The 20,449-nt window shown below is 38.4% G+C and overlaps 3 protein-coding genes and 1 long non-coding RNA gene across 7 annotated transcripts in view; 1 reads left to right on the top strand and 3 right to left on the bottom strand.

Annotated features, from left to right (window-relative positions):
* Positions 1 to 3: 3 nt before the first annotated feature.
* LOC148188083 (uncharacterized) lies at positions 4 to 4,869 on the bottom strand. 3 transcript variants are annotated; one of them, XR_015778163.1, is made up of 3 exons: positions 4,420 to 4,869; positions 3,169 to 3,262; positions 855 to 945 (listed from the first exon to the last, which is right to left on the bottom strand). XR_015778163.1 is itself a non-coding variant. In XM_088085545.1 (2 exons), the coding sequence occupies exons 1-2, from the start codon at positions 2,127 to 2,129 to the stop codon at positions 647 to 649; spliced, it is 567 nt and encodes a 188-aa protein (XP_087941671.1). In that variant the 5' UTR covers positions 2,130 to 3,107; the 3' UTR covers positions 4 to 646. The 3 variants fall into 3 exon arrangements, 1 of the variants encoding a protein (XP_087941671.1); XR_015778164.1 differs by lacking the exon at positions 4,420 to 4,869 and adding an exon at positions 3,349 to 3,777; XM_088085545.1 differs by lacking the exons at positions 3,169 to 3,262; positions 4,420 to 4,869 and adding an exon at positions 1,862 to 3,107 and having other exon boundaries at positions 4 to 945.
* Positions 4,870 to 7,673: 2,804 nt separating this feature from the next.
* Positions 7,674 to 13,009, top strand: tm6sf2a (transmembrane 6 superfamily member 2a). Its single transcript, XM_042496963.2, has 10 exons — positions 7,674 to 8,122; positions 9,286 to 9,389; positions 9,468 to 9,565; positions 9,910 to 10,013; positions 10,101 to 10,183; positions 10,265 to 10,389; positions 11,226 to 11,327; positions 11,446 to 11,538; positions 11,632 to 11,751; positions 11,833 to 13,009. Exons 1-10 carry the CDS (start codon positions 8,031 to 8,033, stop codon positions 12,040 to 12,042), a joined length of 1,131 nt encoding a protein of 376 aa, XP_042352897.1. The 5' UTR covers positions 7,674 to 8,030; the 3' UTR covers positions 12,043 to 13,009.
* On the bottom strand, positions 9,274 to 16,898 carry LOC121950877 (uncharacterized). Its single transcript, XR_006106357.2, has 4 exons — positions 16,772 to 16,898; positions 15,465 to 15,520; positions 14,100 to 14,267; positions 9,274 to 9,350 (listed from the first exon to the last, which is right to left on the bottom strand). It is a non-coding gene; the product is annotated as an uncharacterized LOC121950877 (long non-coding RNA).
* A 1,594-nt stretch (positions 16,899 to 18,492) lies between these two features.
* Positions 18,493 to 20,449, bottom strand: part of LOC121952038 (neurocan core protein-like) — a 57,090-nt gene continuing 55,133 nt past the window's right edge. For both annotated transcript variants that reach the window (XM_042498555.2, XM_042498556.2), the window contains exon 20: positions 18,493 to 19,698. In XM_042498555.2, coding sequence (XP_042354489.1) covers positions 19,580 to 19,698 — 119 coding nt within the window. In that variant the 3' untranslated portion in view covers positions 18,493 to 19,579. The remainder of the gene's footprint in view (positions 19,699 to 20,449) is intronic.

Genomic DNA, 20,449 nt, shown 5'->3' with positions numbered 1-20,449 from the left:
CACTTGTGTATTATTCAGTTGTTTACTGGAGAGAAGCTTAGTCCAACACCAGAACAGGACAGATTGACTGGAAAATGCACAGGCAATTCATATACAGTTTTACAATTTTTCTTGACATTTTTCAAGATAAAATCTGGCATTTTTATTTGAACGTGTTTTCATGATAAACAATATTTGAGTTTCAATGTTAGTTATTGAAATAAAATGTACATTTTTACAGCTTTGAAGTTTGTTTGGTACATAATTTACATTTCTTAAGTATGAGAAAAATGTTGTTGGGCAGTAGACAATAACACAGTAAAATGTATCTGGAATGACTGACAATATAAGATTTTTCTACATATATTTTTAAAACCATTCTATGCAGGATTTTTCTAAAAAAACAAGACTCATACAAAAGTAATCACTTTTCATGATCACTTATGAGCCACTAGGTGTGTGCAGCAGTGTATTAGTGAACATAGTATATCTTTAATAAGTTATCAAAGCATTTCTTAGCAAAATGAGTACAAACTTTACATATTAAGCAATGTGTTTTATATAAAACAGAAAAATACTTTAGCTCACACTTCACTACAGCAAAGAGACAACAACTGAGATATGTGTCAAAAACTGATCTGAACCACTGTTGTGACAAAGTGAAAATTTAGAGGGATGTGGCATAAGGGGTCACGGGGCAGGCGAAGGTCACACTATGAGTGGATATCCTTTTTTCTCCATTGCAAGATGGTGCCATTGTGCTTCTCGGAGGAGGAGGGGTGGATGGGCAGTGGCAGCCTCCGTCCTCCCGGTAGAAACCGGGCAGTGGGCCGTCCTTTTCCTTCTCCATCTTCAGCCCATCTTTCTCCATCAGCTTACTGCAAATGCTCAGCCACCGCTCCTCCTCTATTTCTGCTCTTGATTCCTCTGAGTCATTCTCCACTGGTTTGGGGCCAAGAATCCAGTCTGTGAGGAGAAACAGAGGAGAGAAAAACAACATGTGAGAGTGAAATGATTTTTTTGTGACTTGTAAGTGTGACTTTTGAAGGGGCACTCCACAAATTTTCTGTTGCTCTGGGAGGGGCACCCTAAAGTTAACCTTATAATGTCAGCAATGATGTCATCAAATTAAAGTTTCTTTTGAGTTACATCATGTGAAATACTGGATCCAGTGTTTAATGCAAAAAGTCCAGATATCTTCACTTAACTTCACTTCACTTAGCTTAAGAGAAAATAGCCCTTTTTTAGAGTGACTTTAGTGGTCATCCACTCAAATTTTAATCAGTTCTTGGCAATCATCTTAAAAGAATATGTCACACCCCAAATTACTTTTTGCTTGTCAGTTACTCAGCCCGTGTTATGTTGAATTTTGTTTTTCTTGCATGGCTCCAAAGGTTAACGAAGAATCCAAAGGCGGAGAAAATTCTTGATGATTTGGAGTCATCCGTGTTTTACAACAGCAAAACTATAACAAAGAGAAATGTGTTTGATGATGAGACTTGGATTATATATGACAGTTTGAAAATGGATGTTTAAAAACCAGAATGTTCTCTGTTTTTGGATTCTTCATGGACGCATGCGAGAAAAACATAGTTTCAGTATAGCACAAGGTGAGTAAGTGATATACAAATACTCATGGGAGAGGTGGAGTATTAATTTAATAGTAAATCATGAAAACTGTCAGGAAGGTTGAACTCTGCACACAAACCTAAGGGTGAATATGAAGGAGAGTCACTGAACAACACGGTCAATCAAATGGGGTAAAAAGGTAAAGACAAAACACTGGTGCACTTTGGGCCCAAGAGTTCGGAGAGGAAAAAGGACTCAAAGACACCAAAGAGGAGAGAGCGATGGGAAGGAGACGACACCAGCCAGGGGTTACCTGCTAGGTCATGCATAAGATCTTTGATCAGATGTCCCACTATGGCGTAAGTGGCCACTATAACCAGCACCACCCCGACTAGGACATAGACTACATTGCGTGGCAGAGTTATAGCATCTCTTGCCGGCGGTATGTAGTCCACGAAATACGCTTCCTCCTGCTTCCTCCTGGACAGCTGGAGGAGCTGCCGGTGCTCAAACACTAGCTGTGTGAGGTTCAGAAGAGCTCCTCCTGAGGCATTCAGGGACACAACTGGTTGTTTGCTCATGGTTAAAGTCGCTTTGGCAGAGGTGGTTTGTGCTGTCTTTATATGATGGTGCGTTCAGGTAACGTGGTGAAGCTTTGGAGCTGTTTCTTTGGACGATTTATTGTCTTGTTGCAGATCCAAGCTCTGTCACAATGCTGTGGAAACTTGAAAAATGGTTGATAAAGGCTTCATCAGAGACGAGGACGGAGAGAAAGAAGATCTTACGTAAACATTTTTATATTTTCAGAAGCTGGGAAGAATGGCAAGACTGATGACAGATGGAAATGTCAAGATGGTTCAGAAATAAGAACACGGCCTCTCATGAGTGACAGCTCGCTGTCACAAGACACTGCCTCAGAAAATGTAGTTCACCAGACGAGAAAAATGTGATACCGTAAGTGTGCCAACTGTCCTAATCTTTTGTCTAGACTTAAATCCCAACATTCCTCCTTCTAGTGTTTTGGAGAGGGGCCCTCGGTCAAATTTCCGGGGGAGCGAGAAGTGTGAGATGGGTGAGAGGTGAATATAGGACAGACAGAGTTAATAGGATTGAGTCTGTCACAGAGCAATATCAGCTTTCCATCTGTAGGGATTAGAGATATGAGCGAGGAGAGGTGGACAGTAATACAGCAAAGAGGCTTATGCTCCTCCATGCCCATGTTATGTGTATATATATATATATAGATATACATACACAGTATATACAGTACATATAATGTGTGTGATACATATATTATATATATTAAGTAAACCCACTTTCTCTTGGATTTATGGATTTTTCCCTATGGTTTAAATTCATCTTAAGCGCAGCAGGTCCATTTCTCATATTCCATAAATGTCCTGTCACATAATTCACTGATATGACACTTTATTTTCATGACTCATTTCTTGCTTAACAACAGAGCAGATGGTGATATCTCAAAATGTACCAATAAATATACCCATAGGTAAAAAAATGTACATCATCCAATGTAACTTATGAAATTTGCTAAAAAGAGAGATGAAAAAGAACAAATGTTGATGAAATGAAGATGTTATGTGAAGTTTTATGATTGCTTACCTTGAAATCAAGACCTGGAACAGCTCCTCAGTTTTTATCTTCAACTTGTGAATGAAAGGAGTTCCAAACTGGTATGTGTAGTACACAGACAGCTCTGGAAATAACCAAAATCACACAGTAGAAAGTTAAAGTCATGCAGACAAATAGACTTACCATAGTGCTGTATTAAAAAAAACCAACCATCAGTGATTTAGGCAGTGATTCAAAAATAAGATTTTATCCACTCAGATCTTCTCGGTAAAGCATCAGGACAGGAATCAGGAAGACTGCTTCTCTACTCTTTAGGTTCATTTTCTTTTTGCTGCTCAGGAACTTTGCAAAACTGAGAAATGAGAAATTGCCATTCAATGAAGGTGATGGCAACATTCGCAATGAGGATGAACCAAGAGACCGGGTGGAGACCAAAGTAGAAGACGTGTTCTGTCATGTTGCGTGGAAGCCGAAAGAATTAGAAAGAAAAAAAAATTAAAGGATGAAAAAGCTGAATGAAAATCTTGCTGAAGAAAGAGCCAGGTGAAGAGAAGACAAAACAGAGGAATGGATGTAATGAAAAAGCAGTGTGAGGTCAGTGAATGTGTCTCAGGATGAGGCTGTCAGGAGAGACAGGCTGAGTCTGTCAGTGTCAAGGTGTTCTTTAGTAATCCATGAAAGGATTTGGGTGACACATGCCATTGTCACCAGCAACACCTTTTAACTGAGTCAGCAGATGGCAAAACAGAAGACGGGTTCATTTAACAACGGCTCAAGTACCTGTTGATGCTACAATGCAGCTGCTTCACAGCCATAAATATCACTACAGTAGACATGCATGATAATATCGGCACGTCATCAATATCAACAAATATAAACTTTAAAATGAAATATTGGAACAACCGGCCAACATGCTGATATCACAAATCCTAAGTTAAAGTATTTTTCAGATTTTGCACAATATGAATGAATGAATGAATATTATACACACTGAGAAGCGTATATTTTATTCTTCATTTGATGTTTGGCCATCAAGATACAAGTATGCATAATATGATGTTAATTCCACAACAGAAGAGACTAAAATTATGTGGGGAAAAAAGTGGGTATCGATATGGGTATCGGTTATTGGCCAAATGAGTTGTGATATATTGCTATATCAGATATAGGCAAAAAATCTAATACCACACATCCCTAACTAGAAGACAGATCACAAACAATAAAAACAAGCAATTTGATGCATTTTCTACGCAAAATATTTAGATAAAGCCTGGGCATTACCTGTCAGAATGTCTCCGTCTCATCCACTGCAGTGTCCATTCAGTTAAGTGAAAATTTCAAGTTAACAAAAAGAATTTCCAGGTCTTCTTCACATGAAACAGGAAGCAGATCAATTGAAAAATCTCCACTGAGTAAACTACAAGCTTTTCTAGCTCTCTAGTACTAAGCAAAAAACCCCTAAAGTCAGTCGTTCAGTCCATATTGACTGTGACTCCCTCAGGCCGGGGTGACCACCTTCTTGGGTTTGTCTTCTGGCTCCATCAGCCAGCTGAAGTAAACATCGCTCAGGAGGAAAGCCCAGTAGACAACAGTTAAAGAGGTGTTCACGGTCATGATGCCAATGATTAAAGGGTGCAGCATTGCTGCAGACTGGGCGGGTTCTTTGAAAGAATCTGTGTCACTTTGAAAAACACCGCTCGTCTGCTGTCCAGGCCAGGGATTGTCTGTGCTTTAAACGCCTCTCTGTGTGCTTCCCCTCTGAACTCCCCACCCCTCTCCACTCTCTCTTTCCACTGGCCACTAAATTCGTGTGGCAGCAGCAGCAGCATAATCCTCTTCAGCCGCTTTGTTGCAGAAGATGAGGTTGCATTAGATGAAGGCCTGCTTTACAAATGTTCATCTGTGAGATGTTGTTGCGTAATTCACATGTTCATTCTTTACAATGTGCAGAAATAAGAGTGTATGAGACAGTATTTTGGAAAGAAACTGCTCAAGACAAGGCTGTTTTGGCTGTAGCCAAATCTAACCCCCTCCAGGTTCCACTGTTTGGCTGTATACTGTAATACTAGACCACCACCACCAATAATAATAACAATAACAATAACAATAACAATAACAATAACAATAACAATAACAATAACAATAATAATGGCATTTTGTTAAGTAATTTAAAATTAGGTATCAATTTACTGATGATTATTTCGGATGGTCGCGCAGATGTGAGGTTCCTTGTCGTAGCATAGCAAATTTTGTTTAATTTTTTGTTTTTAACAATATATTTCAGGCTACCGATAAAAGTGTCCCTGATATTCTTGGTGTATTTTTTACCAGAAGGCAGGACATATCTTTTTATTTTATTCGGATCCCAATTAGCTGCTACTAAAGTAGCAGCTACTCTTCCTGGGGTATACAAATGACAAAATATAAAATAAGACTAACACACACACAAAATGTCTAATTAAGAATGTGATCAAGCTCAAAAAAGGAGTGGGATGAAGAAGAGTTGAAGACTTTCTCCATTTGTTTAAAAGGCAGCAAAAAAGTTGAAAAAAAGCTGAAAATTATAAAAAGTATAAATAGTTGAAATGAGAAACTTCATAGCAGGAATGTCCTGAAAGAGCTGAATATTTTTGATAGTTCAGTGGTGTCAATAGCTGAAAGTATGCAGAAGAAGTTAAATGCCAAAAAATGTACATAAGAAAATTGAAATAGGAAGTTGCAGGATAAAGAAACAAGATAACAGTGTGGCTGCTGAAGCATCTACACTAATAAAGAAAAGGATAACAACAGTGTGGATGCTTTGAAGTGTCAAGTCATACTATAGCATGTTGCAAATGCCATACTATTGCATTTGGAAAAAATGGTCGAAAACTTCATCGTTCCAAATGTCAAAATAAGTCATAGTCTAGTATTTTGAAGGAGTTTAGAGTGTAGAATTTAAAATGTTGAAAAAAGTCATACAATAGTATGTTGCAAAATGCCATACTATGGCATGTGGAAAAAATGCTCAAAAAAGTCATCCTTCCAGATGCTGGTAAAACTTATGGTACAGCATTTTGAAGTTTATAGTGTAGTATTTTCAAAAGAACGGTCCAAAAAGTCAACATTTATAGGTAGCTTAGGTCATTCTGATAGGTACAAATGCCTATCAGAATGGTCTACCACCTATATACTGAAAAAAATGAACTATAGTAAGTCGCAAAATGCCACACTATAGCATGTGGGAAAAAATGGTTGATAAGGTCATCGTTCCAGATGTCAATAAAATTTCTGGTATAGCATTTAGAAGAATATTATAGTGTAGAATGTCAAAAAAATGGTCCAAAAAGTCAACACAAAACTCATACTATAGCATGTCTAAAAAAGCCATACTATAGCATGTGGTAAAAGCGGTCAATTAAAGTCATCGTTCCAGATGCTGATAAAACTTATGGTACAGCATTTTGAAGATATTTATGGTGTAGAATTCCAAAATAACAGTCAAAAAAGTCAACAAAACATTCCGTCGCCATTATAAATTCAGAAAACGTCTGAACACAGCATAAAACTTTGACAGCAAAATTACAAAAACCACAAAAGATGTCTAAAAGCTGAATCATAGCTGAAGAGTTCAAGGTCTTGGGACCCATTTAAAGTTCAAATGAAGTTTCTAGCTGAAAGTTCAAAGTGGAGCGGCTTGAAAAGGATTTGAAGATTTTATCCATTCATTTTAATGGGACAAAAAAAGTTGAAAAAAGCTGAATATTTTAGAAAGTATAAAGAGTTGAAATGAGAAAAGTAATGGCCATAATGTCCTGAACGAGCTGAATGTTTTGATAGTTGAATGGTTTAAATAGCTGAAAGAAGCGGAAGTAGATAGGTGCCAAAAAACATATGGACATGGAAAAAGAATAATAAAGATTTGAAAACCAATAGTTTGGATGCTTTGAAGCTTTAAAAAAGCTAATAATCTCCCCTTTTAATTGTGTACTCAGCTATTTAAAAACAATTATTTGTGTTATTCCATTAATAGATATATGGGGGGACATTTTGAATACCTACACGAATACCTTCCTTTAGTCAAGAAATAGAACAATGACATAAAAAAACCCAGTAACTGAAAAACAAACATAATCTTTGTTCTGAACTTTATGCTCTCTCTCAGATATAATCCAGAAACTAATCAAGACTGGAGACATCAGATGGAGGAGTTCTTAATCTGACACAAAACAGGACAGATGGCTCTTTAATGGAACCCCAGGGGCCACAGGAGCCCAGACAACACTTCAAAATGTGCAGTGTGACCTGGATTTCTTTTTCATTATAGTGCATGTACCTAGAATTCGAAAATTTGTTGAAATTAGAAAGGAAAATGACAAAGGTGGAATTCAGTGTTTTCAAAAAACCATCCAGGAAATAAAGCTAAATATAACGGATGTTTCTCCAGCAGGTGGCAGTCTGTACAAGCAGACACTGAAAGGTAATTGACCAATTGCATGATTCAAATGGTTTCCTAGACACGTGGAATCACACAGCAGATAGTTAAGCAGCAATCAGTTGCACCCAGAAATGCCATCGCGCTCGTTGTCACTAGTGCGCATTTTACGCATTACGCATGATCCAGAAGTCCATTTTCAGCACTTTGCACCGCTCATCTTTAAAGTTGCGCTCATTAGACGCGTCTCCTGCCCTTAGCTGAACTTTGAGATCTAGCAGACAGCACACGCACTGTAGCTGTTTCATCACAGATCAAAAGGCAACAGGAGTGACACTCCTAATAACCTTTTTCCTTTGGAGACAGCGCAGAGGACATTGGCTTCTGACATGCCTCGCTTCACAGCCCAGCGTGTTTAGCGGGACATATTTCTATAGGGACATTTCTTGCTTTAAGAGGTCAAACTGAGTTTTCTACAATGAGGCCGCCGGTGGAAGTCAGCGTGTTGATCCCCTCTCTCCTCGCTCCTGGAGTTTTGTTTGCCATGAACAACATCCCCGCGCTTCAGGAGTAAGTGTGCACGCACTCTTTGATAATTTCACTGTGATCTCGGCCCGCTATATGGAGGCATCGGACGGTTATATTAATAGGCTTATAAAGCGGCCCACCGCCCGAGGGAGAGGGAGTTTTAGCGAGGGCGTGTTTATCCCGAGGTAACCTCGTTTAAAGTCACTGTTGAGATTCTTAAACCAACACAGAAAACAAGCCTCACTTAAGCCTTTAAGATGAGTGAATCTAAGGAACGTGTATTAACTCTCAAAGGTAAATTGCAGTGTGAGGCCTTAAAAATGCAAGTATCACGCAAAGTCTTTAGTCTTTAGTCTCTGTTGGTTCCAGTTTAACCCTTTGAAACCTGGAGTGACGTCACTTTTTTGTGCTGCTTACAACCGCCTTTCAGAAGTATTTCTACCTTTAAACCCTCAGCAGAATGGTTTGATTTCTTTCAAAAACATGAGAAAAAAAATCAACAGCAACTTGACAAGAAATGTTCCATAAATTGCAAGAAATTAGTAGATTTAGAAATGTATTTTTTAAAAGCGAGGGGAAAGGTCATGAGAAAAAGAAAAGAACAATGGAAAACTATATTCTAAATATCATAATTCAGACTACATAGATAAAATTATGTTACAAAATTATTATATTCAAAAAGCATTTTTGCAACAAGGTCATTTTGTTTTTTTTAAACTTTCCTTTTTTCGTTTTGTAAATAACAATTTTGAGGTAGCATCGGGTCATTATTTCTTTGGTTGTTTACTGCCTTCTTCCCATGTGTTTGAAATAAATCAAGCCAATTTACTTGTTTCAGTGGATTAATTAATCCATAGAGCTGCATTTATGCTGCTGCAGTAATGGCTCAACTATAGTTTCTTAACTTTCTAAGACCTTTGATTTTGTATAAATCTTGACCAGTGTGACACAAAACAGAGAATTTGAATATCAGCAAACAAATAAACAATCCCCAAAGTCAATAAAAACTCTTTCAATATGAAATTTAAATGATAGTTGGGGACTTAGGAAATGAGTAGAGGAGTTTGTTTTGGAGTTGTTGAAATGCAGCCTGTGTTTTTTTTCACAACCTATAAACCTATCTATAAAAATGGAAGAAATGCCTATGATGATTTTACAAACTACAATTTGTGAACTGATGTACAAACTCTCACCTCATTCCTCAGACCTTATCCTATCCTGGGAATGGAAATTATCGTCCTGGGGTTTCTTCTCCTCCTCCTCTTCCTCACTGTGCCAGACAAGAATAAAGTGGACCCATTATTCTATGGTACATCCCGACAAACACACTTTTTAACAGTGAAATTAAGGCATTATTTTCTAATTGTGTCTCTATGTGTCTGTACAGTATTTGCAGAGTTTTCCTTCACCTGCATGGTGGGCCTGATCAATGCTTTGGAGCAGGATGGGCTAATCTCTGGCTTCATGGGTTTTTATATAAAGAAGGTAAGAGGAACGACACTGAGCTGAACCTTTAATTTCTTTGATGGTTTAGATTTCAGATGCTTATATGTCAATAGTTAAAGGGGACCTGTTATGCTTTTCCTTATTTTCTGTTGTATATATTTATGGTTACAGTGAAGGATGTTCATAGCTAGTGTTATCAAAGTTTCAAATAACGAGGAAGATGTTTGTAAAAGTAATTCCTGTGAACTAAAACCTCAGACTTAGGAATACATAAGTCTCTGTTACAATAATTCCCTTGGCTGCAATGATGGTGCAAAGACACAGACAGCAATAATATGGAAGAGATGGGGAAAAAAACTGATCATGTGGTGATGTGTCTTCAGGGTGAGCCTCATCTAAGTACCGCCTACGCTGTGCTGATGTCTTACTGGGAGGGCATCGTTCACTTGATCCTCTTCCTCATCATCATCCACCGCATGTTTAAAGGGTATGCTGCAGCATCACCATCAGAAACCCATCTACTTTGTGTTCAGTGAGTCCTCTGATGAGACATGTTGATTTTCTGTCCATGCAGGAAGTCCTATCGTAGCCTGGGGCTGCTGTGGGCCGGCTCCTCAATCGCCCATCAAATCGTACACATCCCAGGAGTGGTCATTGGTGAGGGCTGTTTGCACTGGATTCATCGCATCATCTGTATTGGTTGTCTGTTTTCCATTATTGATGTCGTCGTTTGTGCAGGTAAATACGGGTCAAACATTCGACCAGCCTTTTGGAGGAATGTCCCATTATTTTTGGTGCCTTTCTGGGCAGCCTCGCTGCTCTTCAGCAGACCCAGAGAGATGCCAGTCATCACAGCAGACAAGGTAAATCTCAGCAGTTAAGACACTGACAATATTCAGTTTATCTTAGAAAAGTGGTATCCAACCCTTTTAATATCAAATTATTTCATTTCAGCTATTGTCAAAGGACTGAAGTGGTGAAACTTTAATCTTTGCAGTGAGAAAAAAAACAAAGATGAAAGAAAAGTATAAATAAATTAGTTTTTTTCTTGTTTCCTCGCACTGATAATAATCTTGGCAACGTCCCAAACACTAGGTTGGGAACCTCTGCCATAAAGGGTCCATTAATTTGTGCTTATTTACTTGTATTATTGTATCACAGCCTGACTGATGATGAATTTGTAAAGGCTGGTATTACGATTAGCTTGTATTTGTAAACAGTGGTGCATGGCTTTAATGTCTGGTCAGGACGCCATTCAGGGTTCCCACATACTCTCATGGACAAAGTTAAAAAACTTTTCTGTGACTTTTCAAGGACCTTGTTTTTTTTCTTGCCCTACTTGCCTGTAAGTGTAATTTCAGCTATTTGGCAGGTATGAAGGGAGAGACTGAACGTTGGTTAAAAATGACGAAACATACGTGATGGTAAACAAACACATTACGTCGACAGCTTCAGAAAGTAATTTTACATTACATTAAACGCAACAAAATTCCATGACTATTCCAAAACTGTTAATGATTTTCACTAATTCCACAAATTTTCTAAGCCTGGAAAATGTAATTCTGAAATTCTATGACTTTTCCAGGTTTTCCATAACTGTGGGAACCATGGCCATTACTCCACTACATCTTGAAATATCAAATATTGATTTGCTGCTGAATGTATCGTACATTTGTTGACATTTTCCCTGTGTTTCTAGATTTCAGTAGAGCAGAAGAAAAGTCTGCTATCTCGACCTGTTGACCTGCTTCTGTCTCTTCTGTTAATTGGAGCTATGGCCTTCTCTGTTTTCAGAGGTTTTGTGAGTAAAACTACATGGAAACTGTTGTATGTGCCCAGCATTACTGATTTTGAATGAACCCACTGAGACATGAGGTCACATGTGCAGTGTGGATACTATAACTCCTGCTCTGCTCCAGGTGGTGCTTGACTGTCCTCTAGATGCCTGTTTCACCTACATTTACCAGTACGAGCCCTACCTCAAAGACCCAGTTGGCTTTCCCAGGGTTATGGTCAGTTTGGAGAAAAATACACCAAATTAAACCAAATAGTGTGTATATTCTTGACTAAAATGATAATGATCTTTGTGTGCATCATTCCTGCAGATGCTGGTGTATTTGTTCTATGCTCTGCCACTGCTGACTGTCCTCATATATGGTCTTAATACACCTGGATGCAGCTGGATGATGGACTGGACCATCTTCTTTGCTGGGGCCATGGCTCAGGTAAATGTCTTTGCTGTTAATAATATTCTTTGGAAAAACATAATAAAGCATAAAGCTGACTTCCTCCTGCTGATCTCACAGACCCAGTGGTGCCATATCGGAGCATCTCTGCACTCCCGCACTCCCTTCACGTACAGAGTCCCAGCAGACAAATGGTGGCCTGTTATCACCCTCAATGTGCTACTGGCTGCTGCGCCGGCTCTGCTGGCCCTGCGCTGCTGCATCAACCCCGCTTATTTTATGAAACCTGTTCCCAAAGGACAGACCAACAACGAGAAGAAGAAAAACTAGACCACACAACAGCCAGGGACTGTCGAGGAATACTTTACACTGTGACAAGGCTAATGTTTTCTGGGGACTCTCTTTGACGCACAAACTGCATTAAACACACAATTTTTCAACGTTAAACCCAGACGAAATCTAAAAACGTTGCTCTCTGAGTCAACTGTTCAAAATATGTCACCTCGCACGACAGCAGCTGCAGCACTCCCTGCATGGACTATTGGACCCTGATAAGAAGGCTGTTGATGGAGTTGAGGACTGTGACTCATGCAGTCACCCAGTTGGTATCTTCCCAAACTGAGACTATTAACCTGGATCATGCAGTTTGGCAACACACTGCTAGAGAGCAACAGTCATCATTATACACCTCTCATGCAGAAATCCACAGCACAGCTCCACAGCTTTAAGTTTATATTTACTGATCTAAAATCGGCAGTCACTGAAAACTATTAGATTTCATTGTTTAAAAACTGAATATTCTCTGAAGATTCTCTGAAAAGGCTGAATGACTGCAAGTTGCTGATAAAAGAGATGATAGCAGATGTTACTTAAGTGGAGAATTTGATGAAGGAAAAACATCACCCGGTGCCTGATATTGTGAAAAAAATTTGATCCTACATAATGTCACAGGGGTGCCAACCAATTAATTACTTCCTGGTTAATAGTTTAATCATTTGGTCTAGAAAATAATGAAAAATGTCACTCACAATTTCCAAAAGCCAAAGGGGACATCTTCAAATTGTGTCGCCCAACCAACCCCCAACAATATAAAACAGAGGAAAAGCTGCAAATCCACACTCTGGTGAAGCTGAAACTGGAATTTTTTCACTTTATTTTGTACACTAAAAACAAATGGAGCACTGGATTTGGCATGTTTTTTGTATGGGGCACAGATTATATGAGCCAGGTATTGGCATTATCTTTGCGTGTCTTAGCTGATGTCTGTCTGCACTTTAAATAAAGTTTTCAACGTCAATATTGTCTCCGGATGGTGATGTCATTGTGCCCTATGTGCGGTGAACCGCTGGCCCAGTTAACTCTGCTGCCGCTGTCAAACAGATAAGAGCTGAACCCTGGATTTAGGTGAGCAGTGGTACACAACGGCAGCACAAATGATCACATGACACGTCAGTCAGCTGGCCTTGAGCTAAACGGTTTTGTTTTCAGTGACAATGTGTAATTTTCACATGGTGGATCATGGTGGTTCTGTTCTTTTTTCTCAGAGGTTGTCGGCTGAAGTTCGCATTTTAAAATTTAAAGATACACTTAGTGTTTAGTTTTCTAAACAGTTACCACAGTCATGAAAAACCTGGAAAAGTCATTTCACTATCAGATTTTCCAGGGCTGGAAAAGTGATGGATTTAGTAAAAATCATTGAAAGTTTTACAGAAAACACGAAATTGTTTTGTGTGATGAAACTGTTAATTATCTTCCGTGGACAATTCCATGTACTGTAACATAACAACAAATTTATATTCTGTAGCTGACCCCATGACATTCCTCTAATATTCATCAATGTGTGACATTTTTGTTTGTCATCACATCCTTCTCTCCCTCCATGTATGCCAGCTCACTGAAATTATGTTTAAATAGAGTCTGAGTCTGGTATTTTTGAAAAATGCCAGGCAAGTTGGACAAAAAAAAAGAAAAAAGTCATGGAAAGTTGTGGAATTTTAAACCATGAACCCTGTAGGAACCCTTTTAAAGGAAGATTATGTTTTTTGATGTAGTGTCCTGAAATTTGACACTCTGGGCAAATTGCAAAATAAATAAATAAATAAATACATAAATGAATGTATACAACAATTACACATTGATACATTTTCCAAATAGAATGGAGTAATGGCAGAGGAAAGAAAAGTAACAGAAAATTAGCTTTTGGACTATCCTTATGAAAAACACTGAGACATGGGAGCTATTTTAAATAAATAAAAATTGACAAAAAAGAAAAGAAATATGAATTACTTAAAGGTCTAGTATGTAAGATTTAGGGGGATATATTGGCAGAAGTGGAATGTTTTATTTAGTGTATTAACAAACGAAAAAAGGAATTGTGTTTTTGTTACCTTAGAATGAGTGGTCCATATCTTTATGTGCAGCAGGTCCTCTTCCTCAGCACCCGCCGTGTTGTACCGTCATGCTTCTACGGTGTCCCAGAGTGGACAAACTAAACACAAGGTTCTAGAAAGAATCATTTGTGTTTTTGTATCAGCCACTGTAGTTCTCCTGCACACCTGGCACATGGGGGAATTTGAAGTTAGATGCAATCTGCAAAGTCAGCCACTAAGTACCATTAAATCCTACTAGACCTTTAAACATAGACAAATATCCAGAAAACAAAAAATGTTGATGAATTTCCATGTCTTCTACATAGGGGCTTTCTGGCCTTATTAAAAGTGTTATAAAATCTTGGCTATGGCCCTAAATTAATCAAGTTTCTACGGAAGGTAAAACCTACAGAGAGAGGAATCGTGCAAATTCCCGTGTTTGAACTTCAGTATCAGATTAAAATCAAACACTAATGTACCAGAATAAAGCTGAATGAATATTTTGACAGCAGGGTTTCTGTTGTTTTTTTTTTAGTCATTCTGGCAAACAGTCTTTTCTGTCCCGCTTACCTGGTGGGCCATCCTGCTCCCTAAAAATATTCTGCTCACAGACACAGCAGAGATGAGAAAATTGCCTTGTGAGGCAAACAGGATGAAACTATTGCTGGCTATGTGGAATACAATATGAAGTGAGGAGGAAGGCTCAGAAAGATAAAGCCAAAATAAAGGGGTTTGATTGAGTTTCATCTGCTGGGCTACCAACCTGACGCGATAGAAACAATCTCTAAACAACACAGTGCTTTCCTGTCCAAAAGTAATGGATTATCTGAACACACTCCAGTAAAACAAAACTCAACAGTCTACAGCCAGGCAGCTCTCTGTGGGGTCAGTGTGCTAACATGATTACAGAGCTAACACGTTGACGTTTAGCACCTTTGATGTTCAACATTTAAGTTTTAGGTTGCAAACATTTGTCAATAAGAACTAAATCTTTTCAGGGTAAATGTCAATTTTTAAAGTAACCAATGTGCCGAGCACAGTTTTGACCTGATGGTGATGCTGTAGGGGAAAAAATCAAAGATTCACCAAAATAATCATTAATACTGTAAGGAAAATAAATTTGTGTACCAAATTTTATGACAGTCAATTCAATATTGTTGAAACTTTTACTCAAAACAGTAAATGTCTTCATGGTGGTACTCAAAAAAAAGTTAGGTATCACCAATGACACAGTACTGCAGGGACGCATTTTCTCTATTCCAACCTGGAGGCTAGAATCCCCCTGGTTAAGTCAATAAAAAGCCTCTGGGATTTTCCCATTGGATTTTGAATTACTACAGAAAATAATGGTAATAATGGTTAACAAAATTTTATGATACTTACTAATTTCTTCACAAATGTACACAATTTCTTTTTTTAAGCACAGATGCAGAAGCCCACTGTCAGGAGAGAGAAAAAAAAAATTAAAAGTGGGGCCCTTTATGGCCACTGACTCTGGGACATTGGCACATTTTACAATGTCAGTATTAAACTTCCTTAAAACTTGCATAAGTCATTATACAGTCCACCACTGTTGCCCAAAAGCTCTCTTAAGTGGGCCCCCTTTAAGTTACTTTGGGGCTTCGATGACCATCCTTGCCTGGGGCCCCCCACAGTGTAAGATCACCAATGTGGAGGCGTAATTGCCAGAAAAGCTTGAAGAACAAACAAGGCCTTTACCACCGGTGCATGACTCCAACACTTCCAATTTAAAACTCAGATTGGAAAACAGCCTCCAACAAATTTTCAAGTAGAACAACAAGGCTCTAAAGGAGGACCTGAATGAGTTTGCATGTTTGGCGTGACGTTTAACCAAATGTCCCCAGCAACCTTATTTAGCTGCTTGTGAGCAACTGCCTTTTTTCACCTAAAAGCTTAAAAAATTCACAAGTGTGTTAGCTTACTGACATATTTAATCATGTTGAACAAAACATGAAAATCTCTTAAGCTTATTTTAACCAAAAAGACCTTATTTCAGGCATTTAAATACCAACTGACTTTGAGACAAGGGAAATGGAAGTGAACTTGTTTTTGTGTTTCAGGACTCACCCTACATTCATGTGTTGTTGGAATAATCACACAAATTAGCTCCCGACTGGAAAAATTCAGATGAAGATTCCCTCAAGTCAAACAACGTGAAAAGTTTTCAAAATATTTGGTACACAACTTGCCGAATTGATATCATATCATGCAGAAACATGGTGGATTAAAGTAAATATTTGGTTGATGATAAGATTTGTTTTCTATTAATCCATGTATTGAATATTGTTTTTTGCTCACACGAAGTTTGTAATATTATAATTGGTTGTTAACTGTCCAGGCAAAGTGAGCTAGATTTTAGATAAACAATGTGGGTTTTTTTTTTTTTGTTTAAACAATCTTAGTGTCACAGTCTCACTCTACACAGTGCAAGACCCAAATGCAGAAGCAATGTATAAGACAGCAGGGAGAGTTTAGAGGTTTAATCAGAAAAGGGCTTATGACCACCAAGGCAGCTGTCTAACAAGTACATCCAAATTCCAGTAACACAAAACACTTGGAGAAAACTAAACTCGAGCACAAAAGGCTGGAATGATCAAAACAGATAACACAGACCTCAAAACTCCAGGGGACAAACAGAGAAAACACTAAAGAAAGAAAACACTACTCACTAGAGAAGCACAGACGAACTGACAAAGAAAAAAACACACAGAGAACAAATCACAAGAACAACACACAGCTGGAGTAGACTTGCACAGGAAAAAGGAGGGAAACAGCAGGATTGGCTGACAGTGAGGGTGTGGTGGGTAACTAAGGTGGAGCAAACATGACTGATACAGAACAGGTGTGTAGGGAAAACTCTCGGAAAAGGGAAGGACTAACCAAACTGATAGAGGGCAGGTGTGACAACAGACAAAAGTAGGAAGTAAAACATGACATGATATAACCTACAACATAATCAGAAAATGACTGAAAACATGTATACATACACAAAACAAGGAAAAACACAAAGAACCCCCAAAACAAAGTCCACAAGATAACAGACAAAAAAAATGATTATGGAACTGAGCAACAAAATACAACAAATCACAAAAAAACATATTCCTTTAAGTGACATGAAAAGATTGACACCACCCTCAAATGATCCCTGTCCCCCACTGTATGAATGTTACCGCAGTCGTAGAATTTCTGCAGATGCAGAGGTAAGTAGTGAGTAAATCTTACGTAAATAAATTATTCTATAAACGTCACTATAATGGCTGCAGTAAATGGGCTATTATGAGCATTTTTTAGATAATAGGCTTGGGCAGTATGTGATATTTCATACCTTCATATCTTTGTGAAATTTCATGGGGGTATACGATATATGATGGTACAAGTGTGCTGCACCTTGCCCCCAGTGGACTGTGTGCTACTTACTTTCAGCTTTTCAGACTAATAAATACACAATAGAAACTCACAAAGTTAAGTGACGTAATACTCTCATCTGTATTTTCCTGATTAACCAAAGAAATACAACTGTAAACCTTTTGAATTCAACTTTCTCTCAGTCACAGATGACTGGCGTTGTTTATTTGCCTCAGTAACTCATCGTAAAACACACTTCATTCAGACTGGACAGAAACAAAATAAAACTCACCCAAACCATCTTGGTTATATTGACTAGTAATCTAGTGTGTAAGTCCACTGTTCCAACAATCACCAGCTCCTGTTTGGTCAAAATAAATCCTTAAAACATGCCATTATCCCTCAGTCTCTCTCTGTCGTTGCTGGTTGCCGGCTGCTTACAGTCCTGTAACTTATCCCTCCACTACTTAGTGTTACGTGTCTTTCAGCACAGCTGCCTGTTCCATCAATAAAGACCGAAGACTGAGCTCTGATGGTGCGTGCTGTGCACTACATACAATGAGTTTAATAGAAAGAGGAACTCTTGTATTTATGCTGGCACTGAGAAACATTTGGGATTTCTAAATACCCCAGTATACCGTAATACCGTGATACTGCTCAAGCCTATTAGATAATTTGTTTATAAAATATCCAAACGACTTATTCCTCTCATGCACTTCAAACTATTCATCAAAATGAAGTCTGCTGTATCAATCAAAATTAACAACAAAACATTGCATTTTGTAACAGTTTTGTTGCCCCCTCTATTTTGCTCCAGCTCTGGAAGTTACACTGCGGTATTAGTTTTAGTGATAACGAAGGTGTGCTGTCATGCACACTCTAAATGTCTTGTTGACCAATCAAATTGCTTGGCTGAAACTACTTGCTGTATAATGAGATTTTTCAATGTGGAACAAGAAGCAGCAGCATGGCTAATTAAAATGTGGAAGGTAGCAGCTGAAACCAGTTTCTGCTTGAAAAAAAAAACAATCAGAAATGCTGTTGTTCATTTGTATACTTTATTAAGAATGGAATACAACAGCAGGACAAAAAGTCATAAGAACACCAAAAAAGTGGATGACCGATCAAATATCAAAGGGACAAAAGACAAAAAAGTGACATTCTACCCATCATGTAAATATAGCCGTGCAAAGATTGAAAGTGTTTAGCAATTCAGATACAATCAAGTGGTTATCTCCAGAAAGTATAATCCCATCCACACTATCTATGTCGACGGGACATATTCATTAGCTGAGAGTGCCTATGAGGATTGGGGGATCTAATTGATTAGACAAGGTCCAGCTATTGATCAGGGATCAGCCAATAACAAACACCACAATATTTACAATACAGAGATTAGAGGCAATCAAATGATTAATTTAGTTTATTGTTCATCGTTGGACTTATATACTGGTATAGAAAAATGATGTTATGTCGGCTCTCTGCAGTATAAGTAAAAAAGAAGCATATTCACTAGCAAACAATTCATAATAAATAGTAACATAACACAAAAACATAGCAAATATTAGAAAAAAGCATGTCAGTAGAATAAAGCAGACTAGCTATTCAGATGCTCTATGGAAAAAGTAACAGCTACAGTACACATACAAAAAGCTCGGGGTCACCAGGGACTGAACGCTATCTTGCATCAATTACATCTGTGCTTTGTAAACAGAAACTAGGATGAGAGTCATTTTTCATGTAGAACAAGCAGACCTTTGCAAAAAAAGAGTGACTCCGCACTTTTCTAAGTTTCTCTCTTACATGCATACGCTCACACACGCTCACACACTGCTGTCAGAGTGACAGACCAAGGGAGGGTTTTAGTTCATATACAGGAGGAGGAGTTACTGTACTGAGATGTTAGGGAGGGAGGTCGTTAATAAGAGTTAGTGTTATAGTTAGTGTTCGCATGGACCTCGGTTAAAGGAAGCAGGAAAACAAAAACAAGCATCAAAACACCCAAACTTGGGGATAGAGGTTATGGAGATAAACTGTAGAAGCAGGAAAGGAAATGGGGGTGATGTGAACTACTGTCTTTCTTTATGGGCCATGGTTAGCACCTAGGCTTTGCAGATGTTATATTATTTGGTTCAGTAGTAGCTGTGTGCGTCCTCTCTGGCCTTGTGTCCCTCTCCTCCGTGTCTCCTGTGGCCGCGGCGTTCGTTGTGCTGATTGTGGTGGTGGCGTCGGTATCGGTGTGACCGCCGAGCTAAAAGTGGAGGGAAACAAATGGATTTTATGTTGTACATTTACTGTAGTAGATACACCTCTCCTTAACACATCCATATTAATTTATGAATGTTTTAAGGGACCATAAGTTTGTACTAATAGCTTAACTACTTAGCTGATATTAGATTTCAGGCTGATGCTAAAGAGAGTTTTAAAATCCAATAACATTGAACTGACAGATACTAAAAACATTTTTGATAAGGATCCATTCAGCTTGTTTTTTAAAGGGACAATCAACCCAAAAATTAAAAAAACACATTTTTCCTCTTACCTGTGCTAGTGCTTGTTGCCGAGTGTTGTAAATATCAGCTGTAGAGACGTCTACCTTCACTTGAATATAGTAGAGCTAGATGACACTCGGCTTGTGGTGCTCAAAGTGCCAAAAAATAAACTTGAAAAACTCAACAGCAATGTCTCTCTCCAGAAATCGTGACCCAGTTACTCAAGATAATCCACAGATCTCGTTGTGAGCAGTTTCATGTAGCAACTATTTTCTTTCTATAAAATTACACCCACCAACTGTAGCACTGCAAAGAAGGAAGTGTGCATCTACTAATGAATAATAGCCTTGTGATGGCATAAGATGTAAATCGTAATGTCATCCTCCTCTGCTGAGCTGTAATTTTAGCTAGTTCAGTGGTGGTGCTGATTCAACAAGGTGCGTAGATTATCTTGAGTGACCGGGTGATGATTTCTAGAAAGACATGTTGCTGTTGAGTTTTTCAAATTTA

This window comes from Plectropomus leopardus, chromosome 12, assembly GCF_026936395.1.
Source record: "Plectropomus leopardus strain MGB_pleo_1.0 chromosome 12, ASM2693639v1, whole genome shotgun sequence".
Lineage (NCBI taxonomy): Eukaryota > Metazoa > Chordata > Actinopteri > Perciformes > Serranidae > Plectropomus > Plectropomus leopardus.
This window is presented reverse-complemented; position numbering and strand designations above follow the sequence as displayed.

What these genes read in the sequence shown, in the direction of transcription:
- LOC148188083 (XM_088085545.1), bottom strand. Translation starts at nt 2,129, where the DNA reads ATGAGCAAACAACCAGTTGTGTCCCTGAATGCCTCAGGAGGAGCTCTT. An exon ending in TCTTATGCATGACCTAGCAG is followed by an intron (nt 946 to 1,861) that starts GTAACCCCTGGC and finishes TTCTCCTCACAG; the next exon opens with ACTGGATTCTTGGCCCCAAA.
- tm6sf2a (XM_042496963.2), top strand. Translation starts at nt 8,031, where the DNA reads ATGAGGCCGCCGGTGGAAGTCAGCGTGTTGATCCCCTCTCTCCTCGCT. An exon ending in CAGTCATCACAGCAGACAAG is followed by an intron (nt 10,390 to 11,225) that starts GTAAATCTCAGC and finishes CTGTGTTTCTAG; the next exon opens with ATTTCAGTAGAGCAGAAGAA. An exon ending in TTGGCTTTCCCAGGGTTATG is followed by an intron (nt 11,539 to 11,631) that starts GTCAGTTTGGAG and finishes TCATTCCTGCAG; the next exon opens with ATGCTGGTGTATTTGTTCTA.